General features: G+C 33.8%; 1 protein-coding gene across 4 annotated transcripts in view; it reads right to left on the bottom strand.

Annotated features, from left to right (window-relative positions):
* EPHA5 (EPH receptor A5) overlaps window positions 1–12,880 on the bottom strand; it is a 314,725-nt gene that overhangs the window by 71,602 nt on the left and 230,243 nt on the right. For 2 of the 4 annotated variants that reach the window (XM_024768966.1, XM_024768968.1), the window contains exon 8: window positions 8,050–8,155. In XM_024768966.1, the coding sequence (XP_024624734.1) occupies window positions 8,050–8,155 (106 nt within the window). The remainder of the gene's footprint in view (window positions 1–8,049; window positions 8,156–12,880) is intronic. The other 2 variants (XM_024768967.1, XM_024768970.1) reach the window with 1 other exon arrangement.

The raw sequence follows: 12,880 nt of genomic DNA, 5'->3' as shown, positions 1-12,880 counted from the left end.
GAAGGTTCTTAAATGTTAATACTATTATCTTTAGTAGTAAATATTCAGTGGCTTTACATATAAGAGATCAGAATTTCACCAAAATCATATAGTTGAATAATATAAGTCATGGGGAAGTTATATAGTGAAGAGCAAATGCCTTAAAGTTAGAGCTGTGCTCAAGACCCAGGCCCTCACTAACTGACTATATAATATAATCTATGTTCTAGACAGTGTTCTAAGGGGCAGGAACCCACAGATTAAAATCCCTATCATTTTAGAGCTTATAATCTAGTATGGGAGACAGACAAAAAGTCAACAGAAGAAATATATATATTGGGTGGGCCAAAAAGTGCCTTTGGTTTTTAAGCAAAAATAAAAGACACATTTATCACTTTCTCCAAGAACTTTATTGAACACTGTATTCAGCCTTTTGTTCCACTACCTTCTGCCATTTTTCAGGCAACTTCATAATTCCATCTTCCCAAAACTTTTTATCTTTTTGAGCAAAGAACTGTTCCAGGTGCCTTTTAGAGTCTTCTAGAGAATTAAATTTTTTTCTATTAAGAGAATTTTGTAAAGACTGAAATAAGTGGAAATCGGAAGGTGTAATGTCTGGTGAATATGGCAGATGAATCAGAACTTCCCAGCCAAGCTGTAACAGTTTTTGCCTGGTCATCAAGGAAATATGTGGTCTTGCCTTATCCTGATGGAAGATTATGCATTTTCTGTTGACTAATTCTGGACACTTTTCGTCGAGTTCCACTTTCAGTTGGTCTAATTGGGAGCAGTACTTGTTGGAATTAATTGTTTGGTTTTCTGGAAGGAGCTCATAATAGAGGACTCCCTTCCAATGTCATCATATACACAGCATCACCTTCTTTGGATGAAGACCAGCCTTGGTCTCTGGTGTGGTTGGTGGTGGTTCATTTCACTTGCCCCATGATCTCGTCCCTCCATTCCACACTGCTGTACAGTATCCACTTTTCATCGCCTGTCACTATTTGTTTTAAAAACAGAATGTTTTCATTACATTTCAGTAGAGAATCGCATGTGGAAATGTGGTCAAGAAGGTCTTTTTCGCTTAACCTATGTGGAACACAAACATCAAAGCAATTCGTATAACCAAGATGGTGCAAATGATTTTCAATGCTTGACTTGGATAGTTTGAGTATATTGGCTATCTCCCTCATGGTATAACATTGATTGTTCCCAATGACTGTTTAGATGTGATCACTATTAACTTTAACTTGTCTAGCCGACAGTGGAGCATCGTCCAGCGAGAAATCTCCAGAACAAAACTTTGCAAACCACTTTTGACACATTCGATCAGTCACAGCACCTTCTCCTACACTGCACAAATCTTTTTGTGCATTTCAGTTGCGTTTTTACCTTTCTTGAAGTAATAAAGCATAATATGCCAAAAATGTTGCTTTTTTCTTCCATCTTCAATATTAAAATGGCTACACAAAAATTCACCAATTTTGATGTCTTTTTTTTAAATGCATGCTGATCTGACAGCTGTAACATACAATCTAACAAAATTGTTTTGAATGAACTTAAAGACAGCTAAGTGTTACTAGAGCCATCTTATGGGAAAAAAAACGAACGAAACTTTTGGCCCACCGAATATATTATAATATATATAAGATATACATATTATAATGGCAATGAGTATTATAAGAGACAAGCCAGGGTAAGGGATACCTGATGTGCAGAGGAAGGAATAATGGGTCATCATTTTAGTCAGCTCAATTGAGAGAATTAGATTGAGCAAAGAAAGAAGGAGGAAACCATGTTGTTCTCTGGGTCAAAAGAGTTTTAGACAGGATGAAGAGCCAATGCAAAAGCCTTACAGCTGGACTATTTTTACAAGATTCAAGAAACATCAAGAAGATAACTTTTATGAAGTATAAATTGGATATAGAGCTGATACTGAGACATAGCGTTGTAAAATATTACATGTAAAGTCCTTGGAACAGTGCCTAGTAGTAGGTAGTATGTAATTCATGCTAAACAATATTAAACTTATTATCATCAATATTATTATTGTGTTACTTCTGTTAGGCAAAGATGCTTCTCTGATGGTTTTAGAATGCTACATAGCCTTTAAAAATCATTCACTTTGGAAGCTATTATTCTTTGATATCAAATGTGGGCAGAGCTCTGGCATTTGTCTGAATTAAATAATTACATTCAAGATGCCTGTACAATTATTTTAGTTGGCTCCAAATGAGCTTGAAGAAAAGTTTCTAAGTCCAGCATATTTTACTATCAAGCTATTGTTTTCCCTAACATAAGAACTGTGGCAGGCATTTAATAAGAAGTCAAATATTTCTTGAATTAATGAATCATACCATCATTTTGGTCCGAAGGAAAAAAGTTATCATGAAGGAAATGATTCCAACTTAAACTCTTTTACTTAACCCCAGCTGTTGTAATTCTGTTTATGAAATTCTGTCCATTTATCAGACTACTAATTTAACTTGGAAACACTTTGAAAAAAGGATGTTGCCTTTTTATTTTAAATGCTTGGGACTTTTCTTGGTGTTTTATGTGCAATAAATGCTTGATATATGTTTGTAATGGATAATTGGGAAGAGTGTGTCATTTACAACATGTTAGACTTTAAGAGACTTGAAAAAATTACAAAAGGCTAAAATTTAATATTATTTTTAAGTAACAAAAAACCCCAAAAGCAGTGTTTTCATAAATCTATTTTTTCCCCTAAATTTCTGACATGGTCTGAGTAACATAAATTTGTACTTAGCCTCCAAGTACAGTATTAACTGATTTCTGAAGAATTTTTTCCTCAGGAAATGATTTGACATTTCAAATCAATTGAATTTCAATTGTTTAATGAAAGACAAAGGGAAACAGGATTTAGCATGTCTAACCACAGTATTTGAACATGATCAGAACAAGCAAGGGAAGATTTTTTTTGCCTAGAAAATAGTTAATCCTTTTTATAGGCATTAAACCACTCCTTAGACTAAATTTATCATATCAGGAACATCACAGAAATAAAGTCACATATTAATAGCCTTAGAATCATATCCAAGACTAAGCATCTTGAAGGATTCCTTCTGCCCCTTCAGGAGCTATAAGTTTTTTTGGGTTTGTTTTCCAATTTTATTTTTGTTTTTTTGTTTTTTTTTTGCGGTACGCGGGTCTCTCACTGTTGTGGCTTCTCCAGTTGCGGAGCACAGGCTCTGGACGCGCAGGCTTAGCGGCCATGGCTCACGGGCCCAGCCGCTCCGCGGCATGTGGGATCTTCCCCGACCGGGGCACGAACCCGTGTCCCCTGTATCGGCAGGCGGACTCCCAACCACTGCGCCACCAGGGAAGCCCTGTTTTCCAATTTTAAAATTGGCAAACAGCTTTACCTTTTTTGTGTTTATATGAAAGATAAGTACACATAAGTGTGGGCATGCATGTGTGTAACACGTGTGTATCTTTAACCTCTCAGTGTACATGTGGAATTAATTGAAATAAAAAAGCAAAGCTCTGAAATTTTCTTAAGATTTAATTAAGTTCATAAGTAATAAAAGAGACAAAGTATTAAAATATATTCTTTTATCCCAGGGTGTCTATATTGAGCAAGTTTCAAAGAAATAGTTTCTGTACACTGAAAGATGTTTTCCTATACAACTAAATCCTGTTAATTTAAGCTTTATATCAGACTAAGAAAGTGTCCAGTAGTCAATTTTCAGAATGAGGTCCCAAGTTTAAGATAGGGACACAGAAAAAAAGTCAATCTAATAGTATCAATGATTGTCTTCAAAGGAAAGAAAAAGAGAAGGTCAAAGTAGAAGACTTTCTCAAACATATAACTAAAAGAGTGTGGAGATGACATCATTGGTTGAAAGACTGATTAAACAATTTATATCTATAAAATCTATATATAAGAGACAACCTCACAAAATTAGGTTATAATAAGAAAGTTATCAATGTGCAGTGTCATTACTGATGAAAAATTAAAAAACAATTACAAAAAAACAAAAACAATTACAACATGCTGTGCATATTAGGAGGTTTAATTTATATTCAGCCCAGGGTAATTAGCTCATAGTTTGCTGAGAACAAGTCAATTATTTTGTAGTCCCATGAAAACACCACTTACAAGTAATAGAAAAGAAAGTAAAAAGGATAGTCTGAAACCTGCAGAAAATGCTCTACGGAATATTTAGCACCTTTAAACAAGATGGTCACATGATTTCTAAAACTGATAGAATCCTAAGATGTTACAATTCTTTGTCATTTTTTAAATAGAACTTTCTCCCTTCAGGATCGATACTTGTCTATTTTATTTTAACTGTATCTAGGTAAGAAGACTCCAAGAGGTTTCTGCATAATCAATTTTAGCCTAAAAAGATTAGAAAGTCTCTATATTTAATTTATTTTTCATTTTCAATGTATTTTAGAATAAAAAAGTTTATTGCTTTCTTTGAAATAGATTATCTCATAGTATTCAATGTGTTATATTCCTGATATTTTTCCTTTGGTCTGAATAAAAATTCAAATTGCCAGTGAATACAAACTTTCAATACATAGCTGCTTCTGAGCCCAAATGATGATATAAATTGTCAATGAATATCACATACAGAGGATAGTAATATATTTGCAATATATCAGAATTAAGTTTATATCACCACTGAGTTAAATTATTTGTAATTAAAAGGCATTTTACGTAAGAGCAAATATCTGGTTTATAATATATTCAAGAGGTTAAAAGGTGATATAAGAGAGTAAGTTCAAAGTGAGAGTGGAGTCTAAGTTATTATGTTTTTGTGTGTTTATCAATCATATTTTAGCACAGTGAAGAGGCAGAAATATATATAATTCAGTGTCCTTAGAACATTCCTAGAAAAGCCTTTTTTTCAATAATTTGCTATTGCTTAAAGATAACTCCCAAATTTGTGTTAGGCTTTGTCCACATCTCTTCATTCAGTTTTTCTTTTATTTGACAAAACTTTACTTAGTTAATCAGTATACTCTATGTACTAAGAGATAGGTTCAATTTTCTTAGTCCCAACAAAAATTGCGAAGTTCATTGCCTTGAATGAGATAGGAAAAGCCTTTCTAGAATCATATCATTTAGCTTTTGAATAAGTATGTTTATATAATACAAACATAAAATAACCTGTTTATGAAAAGTAAAATAAAATGGCCAAATATATTTCTTTTTTTTCTTTTGATTGCCAGTTAACTTTATTTATTTATTGGGAATATACATATCAAGTATATAAAATGGAGTTTAACAAGCAATTACAAAGGAAATACTTTGTACAACTACCACCCAAATCAATAACCCCTAAAACCCCAAATATGCACACCCCATTTACAACTTCACCGTCATCTTTGTCTGTAGGCAGCATCTAGCTGGGTTTTGCCTTTTTATTTAAACTGACAGTCTCTTTTTAATTGGTATATTTAGATTATTCACATTTAATGTGATTATTGATTGGATTAAAATCTACCACTTTGCCAGCTCTTTTCTATTTGGTCCAAACTTTTCTTTGTTTGGCCAAATATATTTCTATCATAAGACAAATGCCCTTGAAATTCAAGAATGTGCATTCAACAAAATGAAGTAAAAGTTTGGTGCAAAGAATTTGCTGGTAAAAAAATTATAAATCTCAAATTGATTTTTAGTAAAGTGTATTTTCCTTTAAATTGCAAATTCCTAGTCTCAGCATCACAGTCTGTGTAATTAAGAAAAAAATTAAAGTGAATAAGCAATGCACAATTTGTAAGGTATTGCTATTTTTAAAAAGTAATATACTTCCGTAAGACAGTAGATCCAAAATTATCTTACCATGTCTTGGGTTTAGTTATGCTGAAAATTAAGCTTTGCCTTTTGGGTATAGATGTCATTTTTATTTAACTGAGAAATATACTAAACATTTCTATATACTAAAATTTAGTTATTCTTCTATGGTATTTTCAGATAGATAGGAATTCATGTGTGTGTGTGTGTGTGTGTGTGTGTGTGTGTGTGTGTATGTGTGTGCTAAAGCTATACTCTCCTTCAGCTACCAAATAGGAGGTAGATTGAACCTTCTCTCACTTTGTCTAATGCTGCAGATGTAACGAAGTGAATTGCTTTTAAGCCAATTTTGTATGCATTAGGGAAAAAATGGGGGGAGGCAGGGGCTGATTCATATATAGGTAAGCGAGAATCCTTAGCTGAATGTCATCAGTAAATTCACATTAACAATACTTAGGTTAAACAGATAAAGTGTGCTAAGTCTACAATAAAATACTTCCTATATTTTATTTGTTCTTTAATAAACCTTCAAACACAAATTTATTGGCCTTTAGACATCTGCTCTTTCCTCCATTTTTATTCAGTAGACTCAACAAATAATATCTTCTAATGATCCCCATGCTCCTAAATATAACTAACGCTTCCAGATTTATTGGAAAGGAAGAGGCCAACCATTTCTCAGAAGTAAATCATGATATTACAAACCAGCTTTGCAAATGTATCATAGTTATCCACCCTTCTGGGGTAGAAAAGACACATTATCTCGTGGTAGTTTTCTTAGTAGTTACAATTCACTCAATTCAATTATCTTACTTGATCGAAACCTGAGCAAAGTTTTTATGACAAGACTGGTGGAATTAGCTTATCTTCCAGAAAGCAGAGACAATGGTAGAGCATTCTCCCAAAGTGACTTCAGAGGGAACAGATCAGTGGGGCACGAGCTAGCCAGCCTCTGACTGGGGAGGGCTGGCTGTCCTCAACAGAACACAAACTGCTTCCCAGTTTGTGGGAAGAATTTAGAATTTAGCAATTCTAAAAATGTGTCACTGCTATTCTAACATTAAAAGTAAGCAATGATTTCTTAGGAAAACTTTCAACACTCAAATGAACAAGAACTAGAAGAAAGGGAATTTTCAGAAAAGAGAAAGGATGTTCAAAGGAAGTAACAGTGTTTTATTAAAATAAAATGTCACTACCGTAATTTAAGGATGTAGTCATAAATCTTTTCAGAATACAATATGCAGTATATTGAAAATGTCTAATTCTATATATTTATGAGTTGAATAGGTGCTGAAGAGTCAAAAGTAAATGAGTAAAACAGTACAAAATCAATATGAATATTGATTTCATGACTTTTTTTGGACCTTATAGTATATTTTTGTGTATTTATGCAGGTTTAAATATCTTCATGAAGATTTTCATGAGATTTTCTATAATAGTCTAACACCAAAACATTTTCAAATGGACAGCTCTCATTATGGAATATCCCTTCTAACAGTGGCCTGGATGAAAAATGAAAATACATTTGTTGTAGGAATAGAACACACTCATGCTCTTATTTGTTTATTTTTTTAGGAAGGTTTATTATGCTCAGCTCAATGTCAGGAGATACCTTCTACATAAGCTCTTGCTGGGGCTCTACCTCTTTTATTTTTGTTCAAAATGAAAAATGTAGATAGGTAATACATATTAATGTATCTATTGATATAACATTCAATAAAATTCACTTTAAATCAGTATACACTATGATTGATGTATTCAGGTTGAAATCATTCAGAAGCTGAAAATAAATGCAACCATAAAAAAAGGGTGGTTATTTGTCAAAATGCTTGTTTACAGGTGTGTCTGCTTTGTATCCATCACCCTGTTAGGTAGAACTCTGGCTAACTAGAATTATTAGTTTTATTCTTCTAAAATATCAGACACAGACACAGGCCTTCCCAAACACTAAAATTGAAGCTTTTGAGAGGATACGTCAATACTTTTGAGAGGAAAAATAAAATTCATGTTAAAACAAACTATATCAGAAAAAGATATGGTTATATTAACGACATAATAAATAATAACAAGTTAATACTATTCTTGTGTAGCGAGTATACCTGGAAAAGAGGAATTGTGCGCTTAAAAGTTAGCACTAACATGGACAAGGTAAGGCTTGAGAAATACATCCTACATACAGGTTATCTACTGATATATTGCTCGCCTCATTTGTTTCACGATGTGCTTAATAGCCAAATGGTCAGATCAAGGTAAGGAAGAGATCAGCTGCAAAAGTTCAGAAGCATAGCTTCCTGTCTTACCTTCCACTGAGGAGGAAGCCAATAACCACTGCCAACAAAATGACTCCCACTGTCACAGACACAGCAATTATAGGAATCTGGCTTTGATCGCTGGATGCTGCAACTGCTGATAGGAGACAGAGAAAATGTAGCCTGTGGTTACAGGGATCATATGCATTCAAATAAGAACTGCTTAATAGTCAGTAATTAATGCAAGGTTTAAGCAATTCACCCACACTTGGCTGAGATTTCCCCTTATATCTCTTCTCAATGGTGTGTAATTGAAAAGACATCTTTAGGAGAAAATATTTATACTCCAAATGGAAATTTGAAAGAACCACTAAGTCACTGATTATTTCCTTATCATAAAAAAGAATGTCATTGTTTGTATAGTGTTAATTTAGCAATCTTAGGTTTGCAAGACAAAATGGAACTTTGTTTTTGATTTCAAACACCTCCTAAATAGGAGGTGCTAAGTATATGAGATTTGACATTTTTAGAGTTTGCATGTGGCTGTTCTCTAGTAAAAAAGAATGTCTCATTATATTAGATAGGACTTTCTTTTATAGATATAGGTTGAAATGTCCAAAATGATGTGGCTATGACCTCGTATGATATCACTATTTTGAATATAATTTTAAAAACTATAATTTCAAGCAGAATATAATCACTAAATATACTTTATTAGTAGGAGCTTTTTCAAAAATATCAAGGCATACATTTAGAACTTTGTATCTACAGTAAGATTAGTTTACATGATCTTTTTTAAATATATGAATTTAGATGAAATATTTTATATTTTAATAACACAATTACTATCATAAGAGGAATATGGACATAAGTAGATAGTTGTACCTAAAAAAGCAAGGGACTTTTTCTTTTGTGCTGATAGCTAAGTTGATTAAAATAAGAAACTTATAGAACAAAATAAATTTTATTAATGTTCTCAAGAAACCCTCAATAGGATAACTTAGCATGCTTATTGTTTAATGACATTATCATTTTGATAAATTCAGAGTGGCATGATAACAAATTTTAAGTCACCAAAACTAATAACAACTATACATCCCATGTTTTGTTTTTCACAGTCTCTTACATGATCTTGGCCCTATCAATAGTTTTGGGACATTTAAATGCTACCCTTTCTAGTCTTGTCACCTCATCATTGATTCTTTCAATGAAAATTGACTGACTCTCTGACAACCTTCTTACACTGATCTACATTTTCAGCCCTTTCAGATCAGTCTTCAAGAGCAACTATCGGCAACTAGTGGTTCATGTATGAGGAAAACTACTACTTACAATAGAAATCTATACTCTTCCCCTCCCTCTTCTTGGATAATAATAGTTGCAATTCAAGGTCCCTTTACCCTGCTTTTTCCTAGCCTCTGATGCTGAGGTCTGTGGTAGAGAATTTATTCCTGGTGAACAGTCTAAATGTAGTAGGGCAAAGCTACCCCACTATCACTAGCAGTAGCCTTCCCCAAGATTTGCTTTATTAATTTCTAAATTCAAATTATTATTTTCTCAGTCAACTTTCTTTTTGGCTGGTGGCACTGTTTCTAGAGAAAACCATGCAAATTTGGTCCAAATAAGTTCAATGTTATTTCATTTGTGCTCCAAAGCTTTTGATTCTCTCTTTCGATTTCCTTACAAAGTCAACCCCATAATGAGTCTTCCTCATTTTCTCAGTAGACTAACCCATTCTAACTTCCCACATTTTAGAAATGTTAAACTTTATAGATAAAAGAGAGTGATCAAGTCTGAACTCCATGGTTAAATACAACTCTATACCTTTCTTTTGCTTTACATAACTCGCCTGTTAGAATCTTTCTTGTCTCTTCCAAGATAATGATCTTTAAAGATCTGCCTCCAGGGGCTTCCCTGGTGGTGCAGTGGTTGAGAGTCCACCTGCCGATGCAGGGGACACGGGTTCGTGCCCTGGTCTGGGATGATCCCCATGCCGCGGAGCGGCTGGGCCCGTGAGCCATGGCCGCTGAGCCTGCGCGGCCAGAGCCTGCGCGGCCAGAGCCTGCGCGGCCGGAGCCTGTGCTCCAAAAAAGATCTCCCGCCAGGAGAGATTATCATTTCCTTACAGACTGCCTTTCTGCTACTTACAAGCCTAAACAGATAATTTCTCTTGGAGAGAACAAATTCTTATACATAAACTTACTGATATTATTAGTTCAAACTGAATTTGAAAACAGATCCAACATTTACTATACATTTGGGTTAAGGCAAATTATTTAACCTCGTAAAGTCTCATTTCATTAATCTCCAGTTAGGGATAATTTCCCTGGATCATATATTTCTGTTTAGAGATAACACTTAGCATAGTGCTTCAACTATTGCCAGCCTTATTTAAATGAAAGATATTACATATACATATTATCTCCTGTTTTATTTGTCATTCTTTTTCTCTCCTATTTTTCAGCATCTTGACTGAGTCATCTAGAACCAGCCTCATCTTCTGAGAACCAACATTACTAAATTTCCTCTGAAACCTCTCTTCTGCCTTTGAGTTCTATGCATGATATATTTGCCATATGTAATGAGTACTTCTCCATTTACCTTACCATACACTATAATGAGGTATTTGACGTTGTTGAACACACACTCCGCCTTTTAAACTCTTCTCTTGTTTCTATACATCAGATGAGCTGTTTTCTCTTTTTCCCACTCTGAAGCACTGCTTCGTCAGTTCTATTGGCTCTGAATTCTCTTCCAACATTTTATGTGTGAGCAATTCCTGATGAATGCTGGTTCTTAATCCTTCCCACTTCTTTCCATCTCTCTTTCTCTTTCCATCTTTCTCCCTTTCTACCTCTTTTTCTCCCTACCTCTCATAGATATTTCTTTGCTCATGGCATCAGTTAACTATAAGCTGAAGAGTCCCACATTTATATCTCCAACTATTATTTGTCTTCAGAGGATCATTCTACTAAAAAAAAACAAACTCTATTCCCTTTATTTGGATTTTATTTTCACATAAAAATAAACATGTTTAAAATCGACCCTTATACCACATCCACCCCAATGGCATTAAAAAAAAAAGCATCAATAAATAAACATACCATAAATCAAACCAACAAACCAGACGAATTTTATCTTTTTCTGGTTTCTTTTAAGCAGCACTGAATTTTTCTTAACCCTTACTTACACTTAATCACCAAATATTTTTGTGTTTCTTTTATGTTTCTCCCCATGCATTACTTTTTATTTCATCCAACACTCACCTATTTGATTCAAATCTGCTGGAATATGGTTCATATATTTTTTAAGTGCTCCCTTTGACTTCTATGTACTCACATGAAATATCAGAAAATATCACTTTGATCATGTTTCTCTGAACAAAAAGTTAATAGATACCTACTGCCTATGGAAAAAAATTTCCAAATTCTCCATTTAGCATTCAAAAGCCCTTCTAATCTGACTCTAACAAATCTTTCTGGTCTCAATGTGCCAGTTTGGGACTCTGAGAGATAGGGTTTTGGAGGTAGCAGGCATGATTAATCAGAAGTAGGGATCAAAACAGGGCAATTTCAGACTAACTGAAGTATTAATTTTGAGAAAAAATACAGTGCTTAGAAGTGTGAAATGCTTCATTTTTTAGTAATTGCCAAGATCTCTAACTTAACAATGTGCTAAAATGTGCATGTAGGTATAGGATAATATCTTGCAATAAAACAGTTGTTAATGGCATGCCAAAAATTTTCAAAAATGTTTAAATTAATATATTTTATGAAAATACTTTGTAAGTAATGTCAAATCACAAATGTTCATATTTACATGTTTTTACCTGCTGTCCACTGAAATCAGATCTTTTTGTATAATAGGCAATTAAATAAAGGGGCTGTGAGAAAGAATTTTAAAAATTTATTTTCATTTATTTTTATTTATTTATTTATTTATTATGTCCATGCCTCTCTCTCGCTTTGTCACAGCTTACCTTTCCCCTTCCCCATAACTTCAAGTCCATTCTCTAGTAGGTTTGGAATTTAAGAAGACAGGAATAAAGACACAGACCTATTTTCATTTATTTTTTAAAAGTTTGTAGCAATTTTTTCTGAAGTTACTTTCCTTCCTTAGGCTTTCTATTTTTATTTTTTGAATTGTTGAACTTTCTTTTCTTTTCTTTTTTTAAACAGCAGTTTCTTATTAGTTACCCATTTTATACATATTAGTGTATACATGTCAATCCCAATCTCCCAGTTCATCCCACCCCTGCCCCAACCCCCACTTTCCCCCCTTGGTGTCCATACATTTGTTCTCTACATCTGTGTCTCTGTTTCTGCCTTGCAAACTGGTTCATCTGTACCATTTTTCTAGGTTCCATATGTATGCATTAATATACGATATTTGTTTTTCTCTTTCTGACTTACTTCACTCTGTATGACAGTCTGTAGTTCCATCCACATCTCTACAAATGACCCAATTTGTTCCTTTTTATGGCTGAGTAATATTCCATTGTATATATGTACCACATCTTCTTTATCAATTCATCTGTCGATGGGAATTTAGGTTGCTTCCGTGACCTGGCTATTGTAAATAGTGCTGTAAAGAACATTGGGGTGCATGTGTCTTTTCGAATTATTGGTTTCTCTGGGTATATGCCCAGTAGTGGGATTGCTGGGTCATACGGTAATTCTATTCTTAGTTCTTTAAGGAACCTCCATACTGTTCTACATCATGGCTGTATAAATGTACATTCCCACCAACAATGCAAGAGGGTTCCCTTTTCTCCACAACCTCTCCAACATTTGTTGTTTGTAGATTTTCTGATTATGCTCATTCTAACTGGTGTGAGGTGATAACCTCATTGTAGTTTTTTTTTTTTTTTTTTTTGCAAAGG

Source organism: Neophocaena asiaeorientalis, unplaced genomic scaffold, assembly GCF_003031525.2.
Source record: "Neophocaena asiaeorientalis asiaeorientalis breed wild unplaced genomic scaffold, Neophocaena_asiaeorientalis_V1.1 scaffold48, whole genome shotgun sequence".
NCBI lineage: Eukaryota > Metazoa > Chordata > Mammalia > Artiodactyla > Phocoenidae > Neophocaena > Neophocaena asiaeorientalis.
Note: the sequence above shows the minus strand (reverse complement) of the source record. Positions and strands in the feature narration are given on the sequence as shown.